Source organism: Pelodiscus sinensis, chromosome 3 (genome assembly GCF_052426305.1).
Source record: "Pelodiscus sinensis isolate ZL-2025 chromosome 3, ASM5242630v1, whole genome shotgun sequence".
NCBI classification, from domain to species: domain Eukaryota; kingdom Metazoa; phylum Chordata; order Testudines; family Trionychidae; genus Pelodiscus; species Pelodiscus sinensis.
In genome coordinates, this window is record NC_143054.1 from 156,937,730 (window position 1) to 156,964,162 (window position 26,433).

At 44.5% G+C, this 26,433-nt stretch overlaps 1 protein-coding gene across 2 annotated transcripts in view; it reads right to left on the bottom strand.

The window, feature by feature from the left end:
• Positions 1 to 26,433, bottom strand: part of AIDA (axin interactor, dorsalization associated) — a 60,850-nt gene that overhangs the window by 8,521 nt on the left and 25,896 nt on the right. Inside the window, exons 3-7 of one of the 2 annotated variants that reach the window (XM_075925246.2) lie at positions 19,321 to 19,374; positions 16,024 to 16,078; positions 9,347 to 9,410; positions 6,872 to 6,978; positions 2,614 to 2,625 (exon numbers count right to left, since the gene is read on the bottom strand). In XM_075925246.2, the coding sequence (XP_075781361.1) occupies positions 2,614 to 2,625; positions 6,872 to 6,978; positions 9,347 to 9,410; positions 16,024 to 16,078; positions 19,321 to 19,374 (292 nt within the window). The remainder of the gene's footprint in view (positions 1 to 2,613; positions 2,626 to 6,871; positions 6,979 to 9,346; positions 9,411 to 16,023; positions 16,079 to 19,320; positions 19,375 to 26,433) is intronic. The other variant, XM_075925247.2, reaches the window with a different exon arrangement.

Consider the following 26,433-nt stretch of genomic DNA (forward strand, 5'->3'; position numbering starts at 1 on the left):
CTGTAGGAGAATCCCTAGAATGCTGAGCACAGCTCGCAGTTTGCAGAAAGTCTCAGCTATCAGTAGAGTATGTAAGAAACACGGGCGGCCTGTGAGCCTAAGAAAACTAGGCAGTTGCCTAGATGATGACGTTACGGGGTGCTGAGGCACCCCATGATTACTTCACAGCCATTGATGGCCGTGCAGGCAGGGGCGCCGATCACGCCTTCCACCTGGGGTGCTAGCTGCCGCAGCCGGCCTCAGGTGGCTTCTGAAGGAACATATGGATGGCAATATGTTTCAGACCAAAGGCCATCTAGCCCTATATCCTGTCTACTGTCCAGTGGCCAGTGCCAGGTACTTCAGGGAGAAGAAAGAGAACAGTGCAATTATCAACTGATCCACCCCTGTTGTCTAATAAAATCAAATACTCTTGAAATCAATACAAGGTATTTCCTCTCCATGCTGACTGCAGAGAAAGCTGGGTGGGCTTAAGAGCAAATCTGGTGTTGGTGGTGCTAGATTTACAGTGTAAGACAAAGGAATCAAACTCATGAGCACGTTTGATGTAGTCTTGTTTCTAATTACAAGTTTTATCATCCTGAAATGAAAAGAAATAATTTTCCTCAGCAAATGGAGTCACTCATTTCCTCCAATGTAGGGATGTAATAGTGTAGTCAGTTAACCTGTTAACCGATAAGCAAAAGCTTAAGGGTTAATATTATAGACTACATGCATTTCCCTCCTCCCCACCCATGCCAGGTCTAGAACCTACCCCTGATGTGGCTCTGCATTTAAAGTGTATTAGGAGCCAGGTAGGCAGGCAACCTGGCTCAGTTCTGGCTTGCACTGGGTCCAGGAGCTCAGACCCCCCCTTAGACAGAGACAGCAGCACTGGGAGACAAGCAGCCAGTCCACAAGGGGAGCTGGTTTTTAAACTGTTTCCCCTCATGGATCAGCTCCCGCCTGGTACCCCGTGCTGCCTCTGATACAGTGGCTGCCAGCCCAATCCCCAGAGACTACAGAATAGTCGATTAACTGATACAAATTCATGAGGTTAATCGACTATTCAATTAACCAATTTAACATCCCTACTTCAAAGGTTTCAAGTTTCTTGACATATTTAGAGACATGGGAAATTCAAGGGAGTTTACATTAGGACAGGAAGACAGGCTTCAAAATCAAGTTCCAAATATTGTGCCCGTAGAAATGCATCCTTGCAGCCCCTAGGACTTGTATTGGGGTCAGTGATTATTCCCACCACTGCGTTGGAATCCTCAACAAAGCTGGAACCCAGAACCTTCAACAGCAGCATGAGTCTCTATGAACTTAGCTGACAGTGGTCATCGACTCATGGCATTTATGCACCAGCCCCTCCAAGGGACCACATCTCACAGGAAGGAGTGGGGCACAGTTGCACACCTAAAGGCAGGATTTGACGCCCCCCCCCCCCCCAGCATTTACTGTGGGCGGGACAAAGGCTGCTAACTGCACAGTTATAAACAAATGAATAAAACCTCAAGACTGAACTGAATAGTCCACAATACCAATGAGAATAGGCACTTTTCATGCTGGGGAAAATTGCTGACACATCCTGCTTCAACATGAGGCCATTTCTCTGGCACTGTGGTTAGCTGTGGGTTTTCTGCCATGTTTATTTGACATGCTTAAAATGAGGGCTTGTGCCTCAACAAGCCCTTTCCTGTGCTCCCTACAGGCTTGTAGATGTGCCCTACCTATCTCGCAACAAATGCAAAAATGAAGGAGGCCTTCCAAAGCCATCTCCAATGAGCAGGGAATCCTGTCGGGGCTTAATACAAAACCTGTGAATTCAAGTCTTTGCCAGCTATTGCTTGGGAGGACAGAGAGCTTTAGTTATCAGTGGGATTTTTAATAAGTTTTAAAAAAAATCACTGTCAGAAGCTGGCAGACTTGGGACTTTTCCTTGGGTTTGTTTTAAGAATTTTATTTTTCGCCCTGTTTAATTTACTGACCCTGAAGGCACTGGGTTGTGTGAAGTCCCCTGTTTGCCCATGGGGTAATCATCAAAAGTGACAATTTAAGCTTCCATCAAATGGCCCTCCCTCCAGCTCTCTCAAGCAGCCCAGGTCTCTGCCATTTTAATCCCCAGCACCTCTGAGGCAGTTTAAGAATGTGGCAGTTAGACATGTCCATGTCATACAAGACACCATGTGTGTCTGTCAGGATGTAGACTGAGACTAGATCAATCTCATACAGGCATCATCAGCTGGTAGCAACCTTTGAAAAAGAAATTGGAACCGTTGGTCTAGTGGAGAAGAATAGGCATGAGACTACCAGTCCATCCCTCCATGGGCCTCAGTTTTAACAGTCTCAAGTGAAATTACCCAAGAGAAAAACTTCAGTCACTTTAGCAGGGAGTCCTGCTTACACACAACACATTGGGGTAGCATGCAAGAGTGGATTTGCTAAATTGCACGTTTCTTAAGAGTCATCTAAGTGGCTTCACTAAAACATTCTTTCTCTGTAGCTGAAAGTCAGCTCACTGGTTACATATACAGAGAGTCTTTTATTACAAAAACAAATGCACTCGGAATTGAGATACAAATGAAAGATGCCACAGCAATGGCTGTATTCATTAAAATGTTGTCATACCTTCAATGACTCCTGAGTTAGACGAATGGTTTCGTGTGTGATAACATGATGAAGCCATGCATATAGAAGACAAGACCATGGACAATTAGACAATCCAACAATCCAATATGAATTAAAAGCATACAGAAGCAAAGTATACAAGTGAGGAGAGTACAATGTAGCCTACTGAATTAATGGGGACAATCTGTTACTTAGATTTATAAGCCTCAGATCAGAAGGTTCTGTGAATCGTTTATTTAATTTGAGCCTTATTATCCATAGAAAAGTGACACGCCAACATTCAAAGTTAAGCAATTAGGCTGCCAAATCATCAAACATCACACCACACAAATATCCCTGTATGAAAGTCAAGAGAAACACAGACTGTGCCAAGTGGAAAGGCAATTCAAGATCATTAGACTGCCTTCCTTTTTGAAGGCAACATCCAACTCAGTGAAAGGCAGGGTGAGAATCCATGATGCAAGTTGGGCAACAAACTAAATGTGTTAATTCTAAGTTTAGAGGGTGCCCTTTCCTGCTCTGATCACGGGAAGTGGCTCTGTGGGGCCCACTGAGCATTATCTCACTCTGATGTTTATATCGAGTGTGCTAAGTTTACCAGTAAACCAGAGCACATCTGCTGAGAAGGAAGGTAGCATTTGTACCTTATTATTTTTTAGACCAGAGCGTGCTCTGTTCCTGTCAACTGAATGGTTCGTTAAAGGTGGCAGGTTCAGAAAGAGAGAGACATTTGCCCCCAGAACAGGTGTATCACCAGTGGAAGCTTCTCTGCTCTGCCATTGTAACTTGGCCAACTCCTAAAGGAAGATGCTGCCTCTGGGCATGGTTCATTCTTGGTGTCCCTAACACTGGTATCAGTATATTTTCAATTGTGGTCATATTGCACGGTAAAAAGTTGTAAATTGAATTGAATGTCTCAACCCAAATCTTATGAGCAACACCTATTAAATAGTGGTATCTTTCAACTGCTGCCAATACAGGCAGGACTCAAGATGGGTGACGTAAACACAATATAGTTGCACATTTCCTTATCACTGAGTTGCCCAGCACCCTTCCAGTTCTTCCCCCACTTTAAAATTCACACAATGGCTACTTAAAATTCTCAGACACTATTTCGGTGGTTCTCAAAACTTTGTTTTCCCCAAAAACCACTAGAAAATTGCTGAAAATTGCTCAGCGGACCACTTCATGATCTTTCCAGATGCTGCTTGTACCTCTAGCTAACTACTGTAAGCACTTTGCATAAAAGCACTCTGTAAAAAAACCCTTAATAATTAGCTTTTTTTGTGTTACACAACTCACTACTTCAGCAGTAATTTGGGGAGAGCAGTCTCTCCTCCTCTGCAGCAACTACTGAGCTGGGAAGGAAAGGAGGGTCTCTCCCCTGCTGTGGGCTGGGAAGGGGGGGGAGGTCTGTCTCTCCCTTCCCATCCCAGCAGCCTCCAAGCTGGGGCTGGGAAGGAGGGGGATTCTCTCCTCCTCTCTGCTGTCACAGTAGCCACAGACTGTCTTCTACCTGCAGCTACAGCCCTGGAGCTCGGGAAAGTTGCCTCTTTCTCTGGATGCCACAGCCCTACAATATCCCAAATTCCCCCCATCCCCTCATCTCATCTCACTGCCCCCACACCTACTTCCTATTTCCCCCACTGCCCTTTCACACCACCCTCATTACCCTCAAGGCCAACACATCACCTCACATGTACATCTTCTCTAGGGTCCAGGCACCTAATTAGTGGATCCAGCACAGCTTCATTAATTAGGTGGGCGGCTCTTCATTCTCATGTGCGCAGTCGCCCAGGTGCACACTTCAGAAGGAAGTATCCACAGCAGGGATGTTAAATTGGGGTTCTCTCACTAATCGTACAGTGATTACAATTTGTACTGACTACACGATTCGTTGATAAGGACCACTCTGCAGAGCCGCAGCGCTGGCTCAGGGACCCACCCACACTGCAGCTTTGCATTTGAAATTTAAATTGCAGAGCCACAGCTTCCTGGACTAGCAAAAGGCAGGACTGCTCAGTCCCGGCTCACGTTGAGTCCAGCAGCTCCGGTTTGCGGCAGCCAGCTCTGTCCTCTGCAAACACAGGCTGCTCTGGCACTAGCCCTAGTTTGCAGTGGACAGGGCTAGCCATGACCAAGGGCTGCTGCTGGAGCAGCCCCTGCACACAGCCAGCCCAGGCGCCATGAACAGGGGCTGCTTGCCGGCAGCAGCCCCAGTCTACAGGGCCAGCCCAGCTCCCTGCAGACAGGGGCTGCTGCAGGAGCAGCCTCTGCCTATAGTGAGCCTCAGCCTGCTGCAGGCAGAGACTGCTCTGGCAGCAGCCTCCCCTCTCCCCAGCCCCACTGATTCTGATAAAGGCAGTGGGATGGAGGAGCAGGCAGCACAGTGGAGATGGTGCTGTGGGGAACCAGCTTTTAAGTCAGCTCCTCCCTGCACTGGCTCCTGTTTCCCCCCCCTTTGTTGCCTCTCATAGAGGCAGCAAGAGAGTGGGGGGGGGGGGAAGCAAGTAGTCGATACTCCAGTTGACTACTCGCTAACATCCCTAATCCATAAACCACTTGAATAGAGCTCACGGCTCATGGTTTGAGAACTTCTGCCCTATTTTATTTAAGTATCTTCCTGTACCCTAAAACTCAGTGGCCATTTTGCTTCACTAAGATGAGATCATTTGGCTACAAAAGAAGTCCAACCATAAGTAGGATTTAATCCTTAGATTCACTAAGGGTATCTTCAACTACAATGTTTCAAGTTACTTATTATTAGAACTTCAGAGATGACTTAAATGACAAAGACAACACAGACAGGGGAAGACAGAAACAATATCCTGGGAGAGCTTATTTGAAAGTAACAGAACTCACATTTATGCACCGTTTCTCACAACAGGTGTACAGCAAGCAAACTGTAGTTATATACTGTGCCACAAACCTAGTAACGTGTAGTCTGAAAGCTAACATTAAGCTTTTGTACGTAACCAAACCACAGTTGCATGCAGGAATCATTTATACAGGCAGTCCCTGGGTTACGTACAAGATAGGGACTGTAGGTTTGTTCTTAAGTTGAATTTGTATGTAAGTCGGAACTGGCATCCAGATTCAGCTGCTGTTGAAACTGACCAGCAGCGGCTGAATCTGACACACCTGGGGCAGAGCAGCTGGGGTTCTGCTGGGTTGGTCCAGTAGCGCCACACTTCGGCGCTGTGGGACCAACCCGGCAGCCCCCCAGCTGCTCTACCCCAGGCGTCGGCGAGAAAAGCCTGGTCTGCTGGGCGGAGGGGGCGCACTAGCTGCGCCCCCCCAGCAGACTAGGGAGACGTGGGCGGCGGGACCGCCGAGACACGCCGCGGTCTCGCCGCCCGCGTCCTCCGCAGCTTTGCTCCGCGTCTCCCTGGTCTGATGGGCCCCCCCCCAGCAGACCAGGGAGATGCGGAGTGGCTTTTCTCGCCGCGGAGGACATGGGCGGCGGGACTGCCCAGACGCGCCGCGGTCTCACCGCCCGCGTCCTCCGCGGCTTTGCTCTGCGTCTCCCCCAACAGACCAGGGAGATGTGGAGCAGCTTTTCTCGCCGCGGAGGATGCGGGCGGCAGGACTGCCGCAGCGCGTCTCAGCAGTCTGCTGGGGCGGGCACGTTCGTAAGTAGGGATCCAACGTAAGTCGGATCCACGTAACCCGGGGACTGCCTGTATTATGACGGCATCCAGAGGACCCCCTCTAAAAAACACCAATGCCAGGGACCGATCACTCTTGGTGCTGAATATGCCCAGGTGAAGAGAGTGCCTGCCCCATTTATGCTGCCTACAATTCTAGTACCAAAAATGTTTTCCTTCCCAAAACTTAAATTGGGCCATTTGCTCTGAAGAAATGAACAAAAACAAAAAGAGCAAAATCCCTCTGATTCTAATTCTCCACTTTCTTATCCCCATTTATTGTCAGCAGAGAAAAATATAATTAACAAGCTGTGTCCTCACTAAAACCTGTACGTGTAACAAATGCTTCACGTTTTCATACATTGTGTTTAAGCAGTAATTTCCATCTCCTCACTGAAGGGACAAATCTTGCTCACTGATTAAATCCATCTGACTCAGCTGCAAGTCTGGGATTCCTATAAGATATTTACTGGTTTGATGTCTAACCACTGGAGAAGTTCTGCTGAAGAGGAATCTAGAAGTGACTGACAAGGGCTCTCTCTTGTAATAGTTTCTAAACAAATTTCAAGCCCCTCCCTTGGTGTATGAAATATTTCAGATGATTACCCTACCTGGAACTCTAGCAGGAAAAGAATCTGGAGACCCTGCTCCAGCTCCACCTTCCTCATCATCTTCCTCAAATTCCAAGTTCTCCTCTTCTCCAGGTGCTAAAATCTTCCTGTAAGACCAAGATAAAAAGCTAGTGACTTCTTTTAAAATAAAGTTTCCAATTGAGGGAAAAAAGTCACTATCCCTAGGTTTAGTGCAGAAGCAACACATTGTCTCAAAGCACACACTTAGGGTATGTCTACACTACAAAGTTAGTTCGAACTAACGGACGTTAGTTCGAACTAACTTTAATAGGTGCTACACTAGCGCTCCGCTAGTTCGAATTTGAATCGAACTAGCGGAGCGCTTAGTTCGAACTAGGTAAACCTCATTTTACGAGGACTAACGCCTAGTTCGAACTAGCTAGTTCGAACTAAGGGCTGTGTAGCCCTTTAGTTCGAACTAGTGGGAGGCTAGCCCTCCCCAGGTTTCCCTGGTGGCCACTCTGGCCAACACCAGGGAAACTCTATGCCCCCCTCCCGGCCCCGGACCCCTTAAAGGGGCACGGGCTGGCTACGGTGCCCGTGCCAGGTGCAAGCCTGCCAGCACCCAGCTAGCAGACCCTGCATCTGGCACGGCACAGAGCCACCCACCCGATGCCCCCCAGCCCACCCCCTCTTGCCGGGACCAGGCTGGCGGCTCCCGGGAGCTTGCCCTGGACCGCAAGAGGCGGGCACCTTCCTGGGCTAGTGCGGACATCGTGGACCTCGTCCACGATCTCCGCACTAGGCACAGGAAAGTGGCCGTCTAGGGCAGGAGAGCTGCCAGCCTGGCCACCCAGGACCAGGTGTGCATGAAAATCAAGGGGGTCCACTGAGACCCCCGACACTGAGCCCTGAGCTTACAATGGCCGTACTGGGTCAGACCAAAGGTCCATCTAGCCCAGTAGCCTGTCTGCCAACAGCGGCCAACCCTAGGGACCCTGGAGGGGATGGACCGAAGATAATGACCAAGCCATTTGTCTCGTGCCATCCCTCTCCAGCCTTCCACAAACTTTGGGCAGGGACACCACTCCTACCCTCTGGCTAATAGGACTCCATGGACCCAACCTCCATCACTTTATCTCACTTCCCTTTAAACTCTGTTCTAGTTGTAGCCTTCACAGCCTCCTGCAGCAAGGAGTTCCACAGGTTAACTATTTGCTTTGTCAAGAAGAACAACTTTCTCTTACTAGTTTCAAGCCTGATACCCATTCCTTTCCTTTGGTGTCCTCTAGTCCTTCTTTATGGAACTCAGGAAGAACTTTTCTGAATGCACACTCTCCACCCAACCCCTGCTTTTAGAGACCTCTATCCTGTCCCCACTCCGTCTCCTCTTTTCTAAGCTGAACAGTCCCAGTCTCTGTAGCCTTTCTTCATCTGGGACCTGTTCCCAACCCCTGATCATGTTAGTTGCCCTCCCCTCTCCCAGCCTTTCTCTTCCCCTCTCCCACCTCCTTTTCCCAGTGTCCCCCAGTTTTTTTCAATAAAGACAGAGTCAATGTTGGAAGAAACGTTATCTTTATTTTGTACATCAATAAGAAGAGGGGCTAGGGAAGGGTAAGTGGAAGGAGGTGAGGGAGGAATGGGGTACGAGCCCCCGATGGGGAGGACTGGGCTGGCTCTGCGGGCTTCTGGGGGTGGAAGCTCTCCTGCAGCCCCCCAATTACTCCCTCTCCCCAGATGGCAGCCTGCGGCAAGTGCAGCCGGGCTGATGGCCGAGTGGTGTGATGTGCCCAGTGTGGGCACTCAGGGCACTCCAAGCCAGAACGTCTTTGCAAGCGGGGCACCCCTTAGAACTGTGTGTCCGGGGTGGGGGTCGGGACCCTTTAAGCGCAGCCCTCGGCTAGCCTGAGACAGCATCTCCATGCTCTAAGTCCTCCTTTTATGCCCTGCCGGCACTGCTTCCGGCCATCCTTAAGCCCTGTTCAGAGTCCACTCAATGTGGACTTACTAGTTCGAACTAGCAAAACGCTAGTTCGAACTAGTTTTTAGTTCTAGATGCGTTAGTTCGAACTAGCTTAGTTCGAATTAACTAATTCGAACTAAGTTAGTTCGAACTAGCGCTGTAGTGTAGACGTACCCTTACTGCTTATAGCATTCAGATGATCAAAAGTGCCAACCAAATTAAGCCTGCAAAGCTAGCACATACAAATTATAGAGACACAGATTATGGGCTAAATTTCAGAGGACTATAAACAAAGATGAGAAAGGCCTGATTTTTCCATTAAATTTCAGGAGATGTTGACTAAATCTGAAGAAAAAAAGGCTATTGGCATTTAAAATTTAGGTACCCCCAAATTAAAGGCTGCTTTAAAAAATTGTCTTACCCAAGGCAACTTGGCAAGAATGTGATCCAAGAAGTTCAGGTCGCCCTCTTTTTTTGCTCTACCCACCAGGTCATGCTGCCCTTCCATATCAATTCTGTTTTTATACATACAAATTGACAATTTTCCTTACCTGAGTGGGACAGGCTGAACATCAAAGGGGAATTCTTTATTATAGGTGAGGATAGTCTTTAAGACTATAAAGAAAAAAGGGAGAGATCATTTGCTAAGAAAACCAAGTTTACAAAAAAGCCAGCACTCCACACAACTTAGTAATACTGAGTCCATTCTCATGGTGCCCTCATGACAGATGCATCAAAATACACCAGAGTGCCAGTGACTGCACAACTATGCTTACAACATTACCAGAACTGTGGTCGCTTTCGTGAACTAGCTTAGTTCAATCCAAAAAGGCAAGCAAGGTTTTAGCCACACTTACGTTGTCAGTGAAGCCAGAGTCACAACAAAAGGAGTATGAAGAAAAACAGCGGGCCTTAGTCAAGGCCAGCCCACCACATTTTGACACCTGAGGCGGGGAGCTCAAATGAAGCCCCCATGTCACCTTTTCTCCTGCCTGCCTGTTATGTCTCTTGTGCCCTCCTTCCTCCAGCACAGCACTCCACCATCTCTGTGCATCTAGAGCAGAGAGAATACATATGCACCAGCAGCAGACACAATTTTCTATACTATGGGTCCTAATGACGCCTCCCCAAAGTCTGGCACCTGAGGCGGCTGCCTCAGTTCGCTCATGGTAAGGTCAGCCGTGGCCTTAGTGTAGTGGGAGCAAACCAGTGACAGCAAGTACCTGGCAGCAGTTTCCTAAGGAATCCTAGTGGTACAGCCATCAGCTCCAATCAGACTGATAATTCCCCAGAACTGACATAATGTGTACTAGGTACATATAAGTAATAGCAATTACAGTTTACGTACATCTAGAACAGGGAGTACTGAAGTCTGACTGTGCTGCTGTTGAAATGTCATTTGGTTGAGCTGTGCATATTCAGCACTTCTGTAAATCAGACCTGAGGTATCTCAAGACAGATACCTATAAAACTCCTCCCGACATTTGGAGTTCTCTTCCTTCACCCCTACATCCCAGCTCCTGCCCATATCACCCACCACATTCTTCACCCTGTATCATTTGATTTGGGTCAGCTTCCTCTTCCATGCTGCCTGGGCACTGGTAGGAGGGAACACAGGCAGGGCTCTCCTGGTCTCATCTCCTTTGCCTGATACCCCACCAGTCTGTGGGTGCGTGGAGAGAACTGCCAGGAAAGTTCTGCTCGGTCCTTCTGAGTGAATGGCACAAGTGCTATCCCGCGATGCGAACAACTAGTTGACTATCCGATAAGCAAATGCTTATCGGCTAGTCGACAGGCTAGTCGCTTCCCCCCTCTTTGTTGCCTTTATCAGAAAGAGGCAGCAAGGCGGGGGGGAAGGGGGGACTTCAAAGCAGCAGGGCTGCGTGAAGCCTGGAGCCAGATCCCGGGCTTCATAAGGCACTGCTGCTTTGAAACGCCACATGCAACCCAAGGCCAACTGGGGTGTCCCCAGGCTTCACGCAGCGGTTCCAAGCAGCAACACTGTGTGGCACCCAGGATCAGCTGGGGCATGCAGCCTGGGGGCACCCCAGCTGGCCCCCGACTCTCCACAATGTTTCAAAGTGGGAGCGCCACTCGGAGCCCATGGTCAGCAGGGGAGTCCCCAGCTAACCACAGGCTCCATGTGGTGCTTTTGCCTTTGAAGTGTAGCAACAGCAAAAATGCATTGACTATCTGATCAGTCAATTACTTGATATTTAACATCCCTAGTGCCATCTGGTTGTATCTACAAGCTATGAGAGGAGGCAGAGTACAGACCAAATCTTTAGAGAACTTAGATGCCAAAGTCCAATAAGTCTAATGAGCATGTGCTAACCCCAAGATTTCTAAAGCTCTTAATTTGCCCAAATTTTCATGAGAACCACGAAGGGGACATCTTCAACACCAGGGTGACATCCCACCAAAGAACAGAAGTAACAGAGCTTCCCTACTAACCAGCTGTAAGAATTACACTCTGGCATTTTTCTCATTCCTATACTGTTCTACATAATTGCAGTAGAAGAATCTATTCCCCACATTATCTGAATGCCTTCAGCAACATAACTAACATCTGCCATGCGTGTATTCATTCGTTCTCTGACTTCTCCCCAAGAAAAGAAGTCTGGATGGAGAGGGGTGTTCGGATTTGGGGATGTTTTGAATGCACACTTTGCTATGCATTTATTAGAGAAGATGCACCTTCCACCTGAAGTAGCAGGGGGTGAGGTGTATCATGGTCACTCCCCATGTCTGAAAGTGAGGTTCATTCTTATGGTAGGAGATTCCACTGTACACAAGGACCAGAGTTGATGACCACAGACTGCAATCTAGAGCTTTCAAAGGTATTTTCATACCCCGGACCCAAGCTACTAAGGCCTTGAAGATAAGGACTGAAACCTTGAACTTGATTCCACATCTGGCATTCTTCGATGCAGCCATGGCCACTTCTGAAATATCAAATTGCCCACAGGAAACTAACTTGCCACTGAAGAGCAGCTGGCTCAAGCTGGTTTACTATTGCCTATTTTATCTGAAGCTGAATGCAAAAACGATTCACAGCATACGCTGGGTTCAGAATGTAGCTACTCCCAATCTCCATGGTACGGGTTTCTGTAAGTACATCGTGCTTGTGCTAAGCTCTCTCCTGTCTCCCAGCTGGCATTCAATGTCAGTTTATGGCCTTGGTCCTAATTTTCAAGGCAATTAATGGATCCAGCGCCAGCTTACATCAATGACCAAACTTTGATCTATGAACCCTCATGACAACTGTGCTCTTCCAGGAAAATGTAGGTTTCAAAGAACAAGATGAAGCACAAGCACTCCTTCAAGTATTCTCTGTCAAGGGGACCCAGCAAAGGGACAAAATTCCAGAGAACTGGAGAACCCCGACCTGAACCTCTTTAGAAAGCGGAGAAAGCTTTTCCACCATAAAGAGCCTTTGCATCACACGCAGTGCTTAATTTGTACCAGGGCTTGCTAGGCCTTGGCTCCAGCATCTCTAGTCCTGGCAGTTCATATCCCCAGCACCTCTCGGCTTGCTGCATCAGTTACGAATGTAAAAAAATTGCTTGAGCCACAGCAGCTCTTTCAGTACAAATTAAGCACTGACCACATGAGACACGTTTTGAAAATCCTTTTTATTTTCAACCCCCTACAAACTTCTCACTCGCCCACCACAAAAGTTCTACCCCAGATAGCAACTAGAGAATTGTTCTTACTATTGATTTCACATGAGATCCTATGATAATGCTGTTAGTATATAATCTTGAGAGAACAAGTTTGGCTACTAGGAGCAGATCAATGTTGCTGAGAACCTTATCCCTAGAAACAGCTTAACTAAAAAAAAGAAATTCAACCTGTGGCAGACACATAACATGGAAATTTTCAGCCCTAGTGTCACCTATGTTAGAAACCTCCATTAACTTTTGTTGATTAGGATAATCATCAAAGAAGTGTGGAATGCATCTAAATTATGGATGTGTTATCCTTCTTTTCACAGGCAAAAGCCTGATGTGGAGTTAGCAGAGGAGGCTGTGAAGGCTAGGACTATAATAGAGTTTACAGAGAAGCTAGATAATTTCATGGAGGCTAGGTCCATAAAAGGCTATTAGCCAGGGGATAAAATGGTGTCCTTGGCCTCTGTTTGTCAGAGGCTGGAGAGGGATGGCAGGAGACAAATCGCTTGATCATTGTCTTCGGTCCACCCTCTCTGGGGCACCTGATGCTGGCCACTGTCGGCAGACAGGATACTGGGCTAGATGGACCTTTGGTCTGACCCAGTACGGCCGTTCTTATGTTTTACGCAACACCCTTTCCGACCATTGTAGAATGCTGAGGAGATTTTCAAAGACATTCAGCATTGGCTTAAATTACTTGGCAATGCTGAATATGTTTGAAAGTCTTACTATTGGTCCATGCTAACAAATGTACAATTAAAACGGTCTTTAGAAAAAAAACACTATTATAATGTCTTTTTAAAGAGACTATAATAGAGGCTCAAACTTAAATTAAAATTAAGAAACAGAAGAGAAGCAAAAAAGTGCCACTACTGCTATACAAAGTAAAAGAAGCAGTGAGAGAAAAAAAGGCATCATTTAGAAAGTTGAAATTAAATACCAGTGAAGGAAAATAGATAACTCTAGCAAATGAAGTGTAAAAATATAATTAGGAAGGAAAAAAGAATCTGAAGAATAACTAGCCAAAATCTCAAAAAGCAATAGAAATTTTTGTAAGTACAATAGAAGCAGGAAGCCTGCTAAACAACCAGTGGGGAGCTCTCAGGATAAGGCCACTGTGGAGAAACTAAATGAATTCTTTGCATCAGTCTTCATAGCTGAGGATGTGAAGGAGATTCTCAGATTTGACACCTAAAGAGAATGGCTCAGGTTTGGGAAACTGAGATGTCATTAGAGGAGATTTTGGAACAAATTGATAAACTAAACAGTAACAAGTCACCAGGACCAGACGGCATTCACCCAAGAGTTCTAAAGAAACTCACATGTGAAAATGCAGAAATACTAATTAGTTTGTAACCTATCCTTCAAGTCAACTTCTATACCAAATAACTGAAGGATAGCTAATGTGACACCATTTTTTAAAAAGGGCTCCTTTTAAAAAGTGATTTTGACAATTACAGGCCAACAAATTTAACTTCTGTAACTGGTAGAAATTATAGTAAGGAACAGAATTATCAGACACATAGATGAACATAATTTGTTGGGGGAAGAATAAAGATGGTTTTTGTAACGGGAAATCATGCTTCATCAATCTACTTACTAGAATTCTTTGAGGGAGTCAATATAAGCATGTGGACAAGGGGAATCCAGTAGATATAGTGTACTTAGAGTTCCAGAAAGCCTTTGACAAGACAGGTCTTTAACTTTTTTACACTATTATATAGTGACATATATAATATTTTCTGTTTTATCTGTTTCCTAACAGTTCCTAAAATTGTTAGCTTTGTTGACTGCTACTGCTTATTCAGAAAACTATCCACAATTACTCTAAAATCTCTTTCTTGAGTGGTAGCAACTAATTTAGAACCATCATTTGGTATGTATATATAGCTGGAATTATGTTTTTTAAAATGCAGTGCTTGGCATTTATCAACATTCCATCTGGCATTTTGTTGACCAGCCAGCCAGTTTTTTAGCTCCCTTTGTAAATTTTCACACTCAGCTTTGGACTTAGTTATCTTGAGTCATTTTGTCATCTGCAAGATTGGTCTCCTCACTGTTTATCCCTTTTTTTCAGAATATTTATGAATACACTGAACACTACCGGTACCAGTACAGATCTTTGACGATTGCACTATTTACCTCTCTTCCTTCTGAAAACTAACCATTTCTTTCTATCCTGTGTTCCCAGTCTTTTCACCAATTACTGACCCATGAGGGGACATTCCCTCTTACTCCATGTCTACGTACTTCGTTTAAGAGCCTATATTGAGGGACCTTCTCTAAAGGCTTTCTGACAGTCCAAGCATACTGTAGCAACAAGATTACACTTGTGAATGTTGATGAAACCCCTCAAAAAATTCTAATAGATTGGTGAGGTGTGATTTCCCTTTACAAACACTGCGCCGACTCTTCCCTAACGGCGTGCAACTATGTGTCTGATAATTCTGTTCTTTACTATAATTACAATTTGCCTAATACTGAACTTAAGACTTTCTGACCTGAATTTACTAAAATAATCTGTGGAATCCTTTTAAAAAAAAATCTGCATTGCATTAGCTAACCCACCAGTCAAATAGTACAGAGACTGATTCAAGCAATAAGTTACATACTACAGTTAGATGTTCTGTAATGTTATATAAGAGTTCCTGGACGAATATCATCAAGTTCTGATGTCTTACTACTGTTTAATTTATCAATTTGTTCCAAAGCCTCTTCAACTAATATTTCAATATTGGACAGTTTCTCAGATCTGCAACCCAAAAAGAATACCTCAGGTGTGGGAATCTCCCTTATATTCTCTGAGGAAAGACCATTTTAAATAATTCATTTAGCTTCTCTGCAATAGATTTATCTTCCCAGATTCTCCCCAATCATCCAATGGCCCCAAAGATAGTTTGGCAGGCTTCAGAAGTACTTTAAAAAATGCTATTAGAATTTGAAGTGCAAGTAGCAGAAGACAAAAATGTTTTGCCTAACTAGACTTTTACACTTGACTTGCCAGACTTTATCTTCCTTCTATTTTCCTCAATAGGATTTAACATCATTACAACAATTCCATCAGTGTGTTGTGTAATAGCTGATTGGGTATCAGTATATTCTGAATCATTTCCCGAGGCCCAGTGTCCTTGGCACTGTACAAAGATAGGCATGTTTTTCTACCCCACTGAGCTTACAATTCAAATACAATACTATTCAAAGAGATATATGCAGGTTGAAGATTCAACTAAGCAGTGCAAAATTTTCAAAATGCTTGTATTCTTTACTGGATGGCTTCTGCTGTGCTTTAAAACTAATAATGACCCTAAAGAGCACTGTCCATTCAAGGGGGAACAAATTAATAGACTATGAAATGTAAGGACACCCAGTCTTTAAATCTTCCAGCACTACATTAAAGTCTGCTTATTAAAGAATGCATGTGGTAGCAAACATTTGGAGGACTAACCACGGCATTACTGTCTACCCACATTTAGGCCAGTCAGCATTACTGCGGCTATCAGACTTTCCACTGTAATTATAAAAATCACCCACCTAAAATGAAAGATATTACTTACTTGGTTCTAGCTTCTTCAGATCCTCCAGCTTAAATTCCTCCTGTGACTGTGTGGACTAGGAGGTTACAAAGGAAGATAGTATTAGGTTTCATTATGTACCCTCTGTTGCTATTGCAATCTCAGATTAGGCATGCAGCACTGTTCCAGCTTTTGTCCCTATGGGGTCTCTGTGTGAGAGGATTTTTAGGCCAATCAATGTTATTTTAATGCTCCTGAAGAGAATAAGTGTATTGTGATGCTTGAAATGAGAATATTTCAAAACAACCTGATTCTATTCATTTATCCTCTCAAACACAAGTGCTAAGACAGCAAAGGAGGTCCATCTTAAACCCTCCAAACTTCAGTTGATCTGAAACATGGATCAGCTCTAGCCTTAGGAACTGTGGCTCAGTTGGGCTTTGATCCTGCATGTACCTTCAATGCTACTTGCAGCTGGGGAAGTGGAAAATATTCACCATCTTGCAGGAGAAAGCCTACAGAATGCCAGGTCACTCGCTATTCTTAATACTTCCACAAGGACAAATGGGGCTCATGTTAAAGGATCCACTTGTTGTACAAGTGTCAGCAGCAGCAGGGCATGTCGAGGCAGAGACTGCAGTGAAGACATACCATGCCAGTAGAAGGGAGGACTGACCAAGCTAATCAGCTACTTTGGTCCCAGACAGGATGCCACAATGTAACTTTAGCGTGTGTGTGGCTTCCTAAAATGAGGTGGAAGCTGAAAAATTCCACAAATCAAACCTGAAACAGTATAAAATCCCTGAGTTACTGCCTAGAGAAGTGTGACTTGCTTGGCGTAAGCCTTAGCTAGGGAAAGGATGAGTCAGGAAAGACCAGTATATGGAGGCTGGAGGACAGCGTCATTAAACAAACACAATGAGTTTTAATTGTTTAAAGGGGCTTCATATTTCATATTGGTGCAGATTTAGTGACCAAGCTATAATTCTCTGAAACAAGGCTAGGGAGCTAAATCCAGTAGGGACTATCAGTTCTCTCAACATACGTAGTAACACGTATGTTCTGAGTTTGACCACAGTGGGTTCAGGCCCTTGCTGGTCAGGTCTCTCTCTACATGTAATCTAGAGACAAACAAGCGGGTTGGCTGGTCAACACTTGATTTGGGACAAGTGAAAGTTTCTATTTAAAGGCCTGTGGCTACATTCAAAATCAAGATGAGCCAACCAAGTTCCTGCACACTGCAAACTACCCCAAACAGCTCAGTTCCTGCCCAGGCTGCATCTGGCTCTGACTAGTATTTGAACATCTCTTTACTGCCCCTGTAAGCTGTTACAAGGAGCACACATTGGAGTTGTGGCAAGTTGCAGAGTAAATGAAGCAGCTAATGTTGTAGGTTACATAGCAGCCAACACCATTACCAACCCTATTCCAAACTGAAAGCATGTTACAGATGACAGAGCTTTGGGAGGGTCCTTGCTATTTCTCTTGCCCTGTAATGGAATTGCACCCACAGATAATGGGCTGGTTACAGTCTGTGCTGTGCTCCTCACTCAGCTTGCTGCCAGCTGCAGTTCAGAGCGTGGCATGCAGCTTCTGAATCCACCCCTCTGTTCTCCTGCAATGGCTGCTGGAACAAAGGACCTGCACTTGTTCAGCGATAGCCTCAGCTCCTGAACAGCTTATCCACTTAGAAGGTCAGAGGGAGGGAGTGCAGCAGCCAGGGAGCTCCAACTCCTGCAGCACAGCTCTGACCCCGGCAGCAGTGGGGCCAGCAGGAGCTGGAGAGCTCCCGCCTAGGGAGCGGCAGCTGGCCAGGCAGCAGCGGGGCAAGGGCAGCAGTTTAGCACAGGCCATTAAGGGAGGAACCTCCCCCAGTCCGGTAAATCCCCTTGTCCGGGACCAGTCAGGTCCCAAAGGTGCCGGATCAGAGAGGTCCAACCCATAGTAAACTGAGGAAGACAGAGGTTAAGATCACACAAAATCAATGGAGAACTGGGAACAAAATCCAAGACTCCTGATTCCCAGTCTGGTGCTCTCAACTGTACCATGGGCCTGCCTCCTCCTCAATGGGTGGAGCTATTTTCTCGCTCTTGGATAGCAACAGAGCTAGCCTCCTCCGTTGATTAGGTAGGTCAGACACTTCCCAGATCTTCAGCCATCTTAAAGAATGTGGCATTAACACAGGCAAAAATTAAATCAAACCTTGCGGTCTTAACACAGAATATACACTAGACTATGTTTAAAGTCACAAAAAGCAAACAAACAGTTTATATTTTAAACATTCAAAAGCAAGATTTTTCTGCTATGATTTTGACAAAGGCCAGAACTACTTTACTGGCAAGACTCAGTTTGAGGAATTTCTTATAAACCAAATCATATTTAACACACACAGTCCCTAACTCATGACCAAGTACAGACCCATCTGCATTGTCTGAGACTAACTCTTTCTTACTGTTTCACAAGCAACCAGGATAACAGAAGGGGATTTTAAATAATTTGCTCATTAGCCACTGAAAAGTATGAAAAAGTATACAGGATATAAACCAAAGTCGAAACATCTTACAGTTATTTCTACAGGACCTTGCCCAGTGTGTGTGGATTGATTGTTCTTAATAACCATCACTCTTATTTACAGGAGTAATGGAAGAAATAAAACCTACACTGCAGCTCAGTGCCAAAGTTCATTTTCTCTCACCTATCTTCCATTTTTACAAGTCCCTCTCACCTTTTAAGTTAACTCTTTTCCCTCACATTCCCCTCCTCCCCCAAAGTTTGTATCTGCGCAGCTTCCCCTGGAGGAGAGTAATGAGGACAGGAATCTACGCAGAGTGAAAACTGTTGAAGTGCTCTTAAGGTCTAGCAGGGCTACGTACAAACAGCTAGGCTTGTGTAAAGTGCACCCCAGTGCTGTTTCTGCTGCTGTCTATATAGCCTCTCTGCATACCACCAGCACTGTCATCTTCTATGGAAGGAATCTGAAGTGACAAGGAACAGGAAGCCTGCAATTTTGTGACATTCAGTGCACACATACGTCCTTAAACATTCAGAGGCTTTCAGGCAACTACCTGGTGGTGGAAGTCCCAGCATTAAAACTGATCACAAACTGCAAGCCAGAAATTATACCTACATCTGGAAAGTCTTACACATTACCTCCTTCTCCACTTCATTCCATTGAAACTTAACCGATAGAGGAACAGAAACATTTAGTATTAGAAGCAAAGTCAATTCCCTGATGGCACAAATCAGCTTTCCATATAGAATTGTGTTCCTATGATCTTGGTTGACACTCGTTTAAAAAAAAAAAAATCACAAATCAGAAATGGCAGGGCAATACATTACCTGCAAAGCTGCACTCCGCAATTCCAGGCATGTTGCAATTTTAGCTATGGTTTTCTGTAAGGAAAAGAAAGAAATTATTTCATTTGCCAATTAAATCTGCGTACAGCTACATTCAAGACAACAGCCCTCCTTTAAAACAAGCTTACTAACATTTTCACCTCTCCACAAAATCTGATTGCACAGCAATCTGAATAGATTTAATATTTGCCTCTAGAAACATTATACATAAGCCAGAGAAACTGAAGGTGCAATGGACAATATTACAGTAAAACCTGTGTTATCTGGCACGCTCGGAGATTAGGGCGTTCCAGTTATCTAAAAATTCCAGTTATCTGAGGGTCCCATCAACCTAGGAAAAACCAATGGACAATAATAGTAACACTCAAATTTTTAATATTGGTAGTTTTGTAGTGTGAAGCAGTTGGTTTCACATTTCAATTTTGAGTTAAAGATTATTAAATGTATGTCTTAAATAAAAAATTGTTAAGCCAATCATGGTAAACCAAGCCAGGCCTGTGTACCTGAAGATGTGACAGTATTGTGGCTGGGGGCAATGCTGGTTAACAAAGTTTTCTGATTAACAGAGTGCCGGATAACAAAGGTTTCACTGTACATAAGCTCTGGCAACTGAACTTTTTCCACACAGCTCATCGATACAAATGTGTCAATAGTGAGTGTGTTGCAGACTGGGGCACTTCCTTGCACACCATAACATGCTTACAAACCTTATGATTGCTCTGGGATTGATGGGGGACATATCTGAGAATAAGATCAATTACTTTGAAAATATGAAAGCACATGTTACCATTTGCCCTTCCAGGAAAGATTCAGATAGCCACTCTCAATTATAAGCGAGGACCTGATCCAGACGTGTGTAATGGTCACCCTCCTATGGAGAGTTGTGGATGTTCACAATCTGTCAGAAGCAGGCCCTACTGTACCTTAAAGCACAAAGTGTTTTGCTCTGTGTGTAGTGAAAACAAACAGAAGAGGCCTCCTTTGAATGACAAAAAACAACAATGTACTGGTTCATATAACTGCAACAGCTGACAGTCAAGAAATAGCAGTCTACATGAATTCAAAGCATGTTCTGTAAAATCTTTTAGGGTCCTTAAATGCTGTGCAAGTGGTTAAAAATTATACTCAAGTAGGAGAGAGAACTCTTCAGTTAAAGTTACACTAACATTGGTCAAGGACGGATAGTAATTTCTCCCTTCATATACAGAAGTGGCACATGAGATTCTGCTGCGAGATTACCCCAGTTTGAATTCAATGCAGACCTCATTTCACTTAGTTGTGGAGGAAAGAGCCAGAGCCCTAGACAAGATACCATCAGCAAAGAGAAGTCTTCCACAGATATCCTGAAATAGCTATCCCATGTCTATCCAAGCCACCTGTTTATTTTGAAATATTTTTCAAAATAACGTGAGTGCCATTTCAGCATCCCGGTAAGAGATGTCTCAAAATACAGGCAGTCCCCGGGTTACGTACAAGATAGGGACTATAGGTTTGTTCTTAAGTTGAATTTGTAGGTAAGTCGGAACTGGCTCCAGATTCAGCTGCTGCCACTGAAACTGACCAGGGGCTGACTACAGGAAGCCGGAGGCAGAGTTGCTCTGCCCCCAGCTTCCTGGAATCAGCCTGATCAGTTTCAACAGCTGCTGAATCTGGAGCCTGGGACAGAACAGCTGGGGCGCTGCCCGGTAGGTTCCCACAGGACCAACCCAGCAGCACCCCAGCTTCTCTACCCGAGGCATCCCGCAACAAAAGCCTGGTCTTCTGGGGGGGGCGCACTAGCTGCACCCCCTCCCCCCCAGCAGACCAGGGAGACCCGAGCAAAGCCGCACAGGCGGAGGGACCCCGCCGCCCGTGTGACTTTGCTCCTTTGCCCCCGAGCAAAGCCGCACAGGTGGCGGCTTTGCTCGGGTGTCCCTGGTCTGCTGGGAGGGTCCAGCGGCTTTGCTGGACCCCCCCCAGCAGACCAGGGGGACAGAAGCAAAGCCGGCTTTGCTCCCGGGCAAACAAGCAAAGCTGCCCAGGCGGCGGCTTTGTTCAGGTGTCCCTGGTCTGCTGGGGGGGGTCCAGCGGCTTTGCTGGACCCCCCCCAGCAGACCAGGGAGACTGCGATAAGCTTTTCTCGCCCCGGAGGACACGGGTGGCAACCTGCCGCCCGTGAGCTCCGGGGCGAGAAAAGCCCCATTCGTAAGTGCGGATCCAACATAAGTCGGATCCGCGTAAGTCGGGGACTGCCTGTAGCGTGTTATTTCGAAAGTTGACGCTGGGTAGAGACGCCAAATTTCAAAATAAGCTATTCCAAAATAGATTTGAAATAAGATACGCACTTTGCATAGTGCAAATTATGCATCTTACTTCGAGTTCAGGGTGTTGTGTAGATGCCCCCTATATCTCTCTCAAAGGCCTTCCAAGAGAAATAGACAATGTCAGGTGGCTTACAAGCAATGATTCAGATCATCTCCAGTGCCATCGGGACAAAAGCTTTCAGGAAGAACAAAAGCTTCTGCTCAGGTGTGTGAACCAGCAGCTGGGCCCACAACCAGGTATAGAGCTATGCTGAGGTTGGGAGCAGAAGCAGACTCTGAGCCAGGAGCTAGGGCCATGGCTGAGAGGGGTTGATTGGCATTCCCTCCCTAACTCCCCAAGAGGTTGACCTGGGCCCTAATTTCCACCCCCCCACAGACATTCCTATGGCATGCTCCACAGTTTGGGGACCTCTGATATAACATCAGTCACATGCTGGTTCTCTTCTCATCCTGGGAGAGGAGCGTGTGCAATGGAGTATCATGTTTTGGATTTTTTTCATTATAACATATATAATTGCTATGTGTTTACATTAGAGAAGGAAAAATCAAAAAAGCATGCCTTGCACTTCCACTGGAAGCTGGTGAGGCTATTAGTTCTTATGAGAGTTCATTCTACCCTTGGGCTGGCCCCTAAAAAAGCTCTGTCTCTTTTATGCTTGAATGACATCTGCCTCGTGTTAGAGGATAAAAAGATTGAAAAATATTTTTCTGCCAATACTATTAGAAATCATGTATCTCCTCCTTTCCAATATATTTGAATACCTTAGAGTTACAGACTGAGTATGCATGTTTTACACATTTAGTTAAATGCATGGCCCAGTCTCACAGTCATAATTGGGAAGGGGGAAATCAAAGACAGTATTGCTAGAAAGGCAACCCTCAGAAGGAAATGTGTGTTATTCTCTCTAGTCAGTTAAGCAGCAGCACTGGGAGCTTTTTATTGTTAACCAAAAAAAGAAAAGAAAAAAAAGAAAAGATGTTGTCCACAAATACAGGACCTCCAGGGATGGGGAGATATGAAGTAATGGAGAAAGACAGGACATTTAGAGCTCCTCTAGTGAGGCAGAATCTCTACAGTTCAAATGCAAATCTAATGTTAGAGCAAGCACAGCTCGGTGAAATGTTTGGGTGCTAATGTGGAGCAGAGAGCATGCCAACTAAATACTAAGAAAATGCAACAGATAGAACAGATTCCCCAAATATGATTCTAGAACCAGAGGCAGCAATTAGCAAGAGGATTGGTACACTTAATCTCCAGCCCATGTGATATAGGCAAGACATGTACTGTACATAGAATTTAACATCTGCTCTTCTATGGTCACAGAGTATTGAGCCTGAGATTTAAATGAGGTCTTCAGAAATGCTACTTAATTTCCCCCTCCTCCCCATATGCTTAACTGACCCCATGTTGAAGTTAAATTCTTACAGCTGCCTCAACTAAGGAACTAACTCCTTGCAGTGGGGCAGATGAAACTTTGCAAAGATGTGTCCTTAGGCTCTTTGGAGATGAAGAATGACAACACAGCACTAGGAATAGGAGAGATTTGGAGTTTAAAATAGAAAAGAACAGGTTTTATATGGAATCTATTGAAATATGGCAAGATACCAGCAGCCATTATTCATAACTATTTTTAAGGGACCACACCCAACCCAAAAGTAAAAAATGCAGCTAAACACTATCGTTTTCAGCTGCAACTATCCCATACAGAGGCTCCTTCTACAGCAATGAAAACACTTAGTATCTTATTACAAGCACTAAAGCTGTAATAAACTCTGCTAGTTAGAGCTGTTAATGATCCCGTTTCAATGTAAATTAAAGTTTAGAAGTCAGTTGATCTAGCAGTCAAGGCTTCTTCTGTACTGTTGTGTGAGTAATGACTGTGCTAACTGTAATGCAGTTTGAGATGTTTGCATAAATAGAGAGCCTAACTGAAGTTTGATTTTCAAGAATGGTCCAAGTTGTTAGCAAACCAGTAGTTTCATGAGGCATCCTAAGATTATTTATTAGCACAAAAAGTAAGATTTTTCAACACTCCATAAAGCCAAGTAAAATTTTTAAGAGGCTCATGCAAGCACTTTTTACTCAGACTTGAAAGGTCACATGCACTGTTTGGAGATTTGGGTGAAAATAACTAACATGCTGTGCAGGAGCAAAGGCTGACAGAGATGGCCAAACTAAGGTCAATTAACATAAGCTATGCTTGCTCACTGTGGGTATGTCTGACTGCAAAGCAAAGTGTGATCTTACCACGAATTAGCTTGTTAGCCAACTCATATGAAAACAGTGAAGACACACCAACTCTGCACTTAAGTTAGCAGCTCAAATTCCATCCCCTAATAGGTTTTATTTAACTGCTAACCAGTGTTAAAATCAGAACTGCAGTCTCTTTACTGTTCTTTCAACCTGAGCTACCACACTCTGCTCTTTTTTGTTTTGCTGTGTTCTTTTGCAATATAAACATACCCTAGCAAAATAGAAATCCCAGAAAACCAAATAAGAGCAAATAGGCAAAGGGCATGGATGTGATGGCTGCATTCTCCTCCCATTATTCTATGTAAGGCAGGGAATTATTAAATGGCAAGACTATTGAGCCAAAAAAAAATGTAACAAAAGCTGTCACTTAAGAGCACAAAGGTGAAGTCCTTCCCTTGAACTGTAAGATGACAAAGACTGGGTAACAGTGAGCAGTTCACATGTAGTACAAATTATTTTGTATTTACATCATAACTAATATTTATCACAAGATGGATGGCAGCAGCAGTTTCTTTCACACAAAGGCATTAGTAAACTAGTTAACTGTCATATGTCCTGCTGCATTAATTCTATACTCATGTTACTGTAATTGATAGTTAGCTAATTATATTTTAGTAATTATAGTTGGATATATTCAAATAATGTCCGTAACTGTACATGAAAGAACCAGTGCACATTAAAAGTGATGCTAAGACAGAGGGCCAAGTTCTCAGTCCCAGTCTGATCCCTTCTGCATAGGTCTCAAGTTGAAAATTTCCCCTGGTAGAGAATTTCCCCTGGTGCAGGGACTGTCTACCAGCTGTATACCACTCTCTCTTTAGTGCAGGGGGTACATCAGGGAAGGGGAGAGGACACAACTGAAGCAAAGCAGACCTCCCCTAGCAATTCTCACCTTGTGCTATGATCCTTCAGGGACCAAGGCTAGCACTTGGAGCAGTTTTTAGACTGCTTAACCTATACTGAGATGGGAGCCATGGCAGATCAAGAAACTGGGAGCTATAACTGACAAAGCGTCCTTGCTATCAACAAGTGGATCTTGACGCAGGAGAGAATCTGATCCAGAATTCATTTACCTGAATCCAGTCTCTCTGAAGTGAGGATAATTTATCTTTAGAAAAAGGAGGAAGTAGCTCTCTTTTTTAACAGTATCTAAAAACATGGCAATATAAATAAAATTACTGTCATTCTAGGGGAAAAAGGGCTTTCCATATGCAGAGTGGAAGAAATGGGTATGTTTTTTACTTCTTTATGTATCAATAAAGAAGACCACCCCCCAGCCCCCCAAAAAAATATATTTTTCTATGTTTTTTACCAGCACAATTCAGGTCTTTTCTTCACATTTTTTCTCCTAGAAGACAGTAAGGCTGCAGCACAAGCAGACAAGTCACAGATACCAAAGAAATTAGCTGAATCAGGGTGTGACATTTAGTTACACTGTTTACATCACTCCTTATTGTATGCATGTATTCAGCTCAGTTACTAACCAACAGCTGGAAGAAGACATCTATTAAAATTCAAACCTACCCACTTAAATTGAGATCAGAGAAAGATCGTAATCCACATTTGGATTGCCAGGGTGAGACCTCCATAAACAGGGCAGCCTCAACCTCTAACATCCTTAATATTTTTAAGACCAAACAAAAAGCTTTTAGCATGTATGTAAAGAACTGAAAAGGGTACATTTGCTCTTATTGTGACAGGTGCTGGTCTCCCTCAGTGGGAAAGAAGGAGAGAATCCTGTTAGTTAACTATTTCTAAAAAGGAGGCCCACTTTCTTTGTTCACCATGGGCAAGTTTGGAAACAGTCTCAGAGGAGTAGCTGTGTTAGTCTGTAACTGAAAAAAAAACTTAAACAAGGCATAGTCCTGTGGCATCTTAGGATATATCTACACAGCAACATTATTTCGAAATAACTAGTGTTATTGTGAAATAACTTAGTCCACATCTACACACCAGGCAGTTATTTCAAAATAATGTTGAAATACTGTCAAGCTAGAGGACTTCTTACTCCCACTCCTATAACCTTCATTGTACAAGGAGTAAGGGAAGTCAGAGGAAGAGTGCTCTATTTCAAAATAAGTGAAGTGTAGACATTCCCAATTTCGAAATAAGCTATTTTGAAATAAGATACGCAATTGACAAGGCTCAATTTGCATCTGCAGGGTAGACGCAGTCTTAGAGATTAACAAAAGGTTAATTTCAGTCTCATTCTGCATCACAATCTAAACAGCAGATGCCCATTTGTTCTTTATTTAGGTTACCTTGCTCCCCTTGATACAGGGGTACAGTCCTGCACTCTCCTTTGAGTATAGAGAAAATAGTTCTGCTTTTGGATCCATGCAGCCCTCAGACTCTCAGTACCTCCCTAGGTTCTCAGCCAGACCTTCCACAGGAAGCAGCCTTCCCCTCTCTGTCACATGTACTTACCTTTATTTGAGGCAAGATGCTATCCACAAAGTTCAGAGCCCAGTTTTGTAATCATCTTGAAACAATGAAGTTCATATTGATACTCAGCATGAAATACTTCAAGCTGTTAAT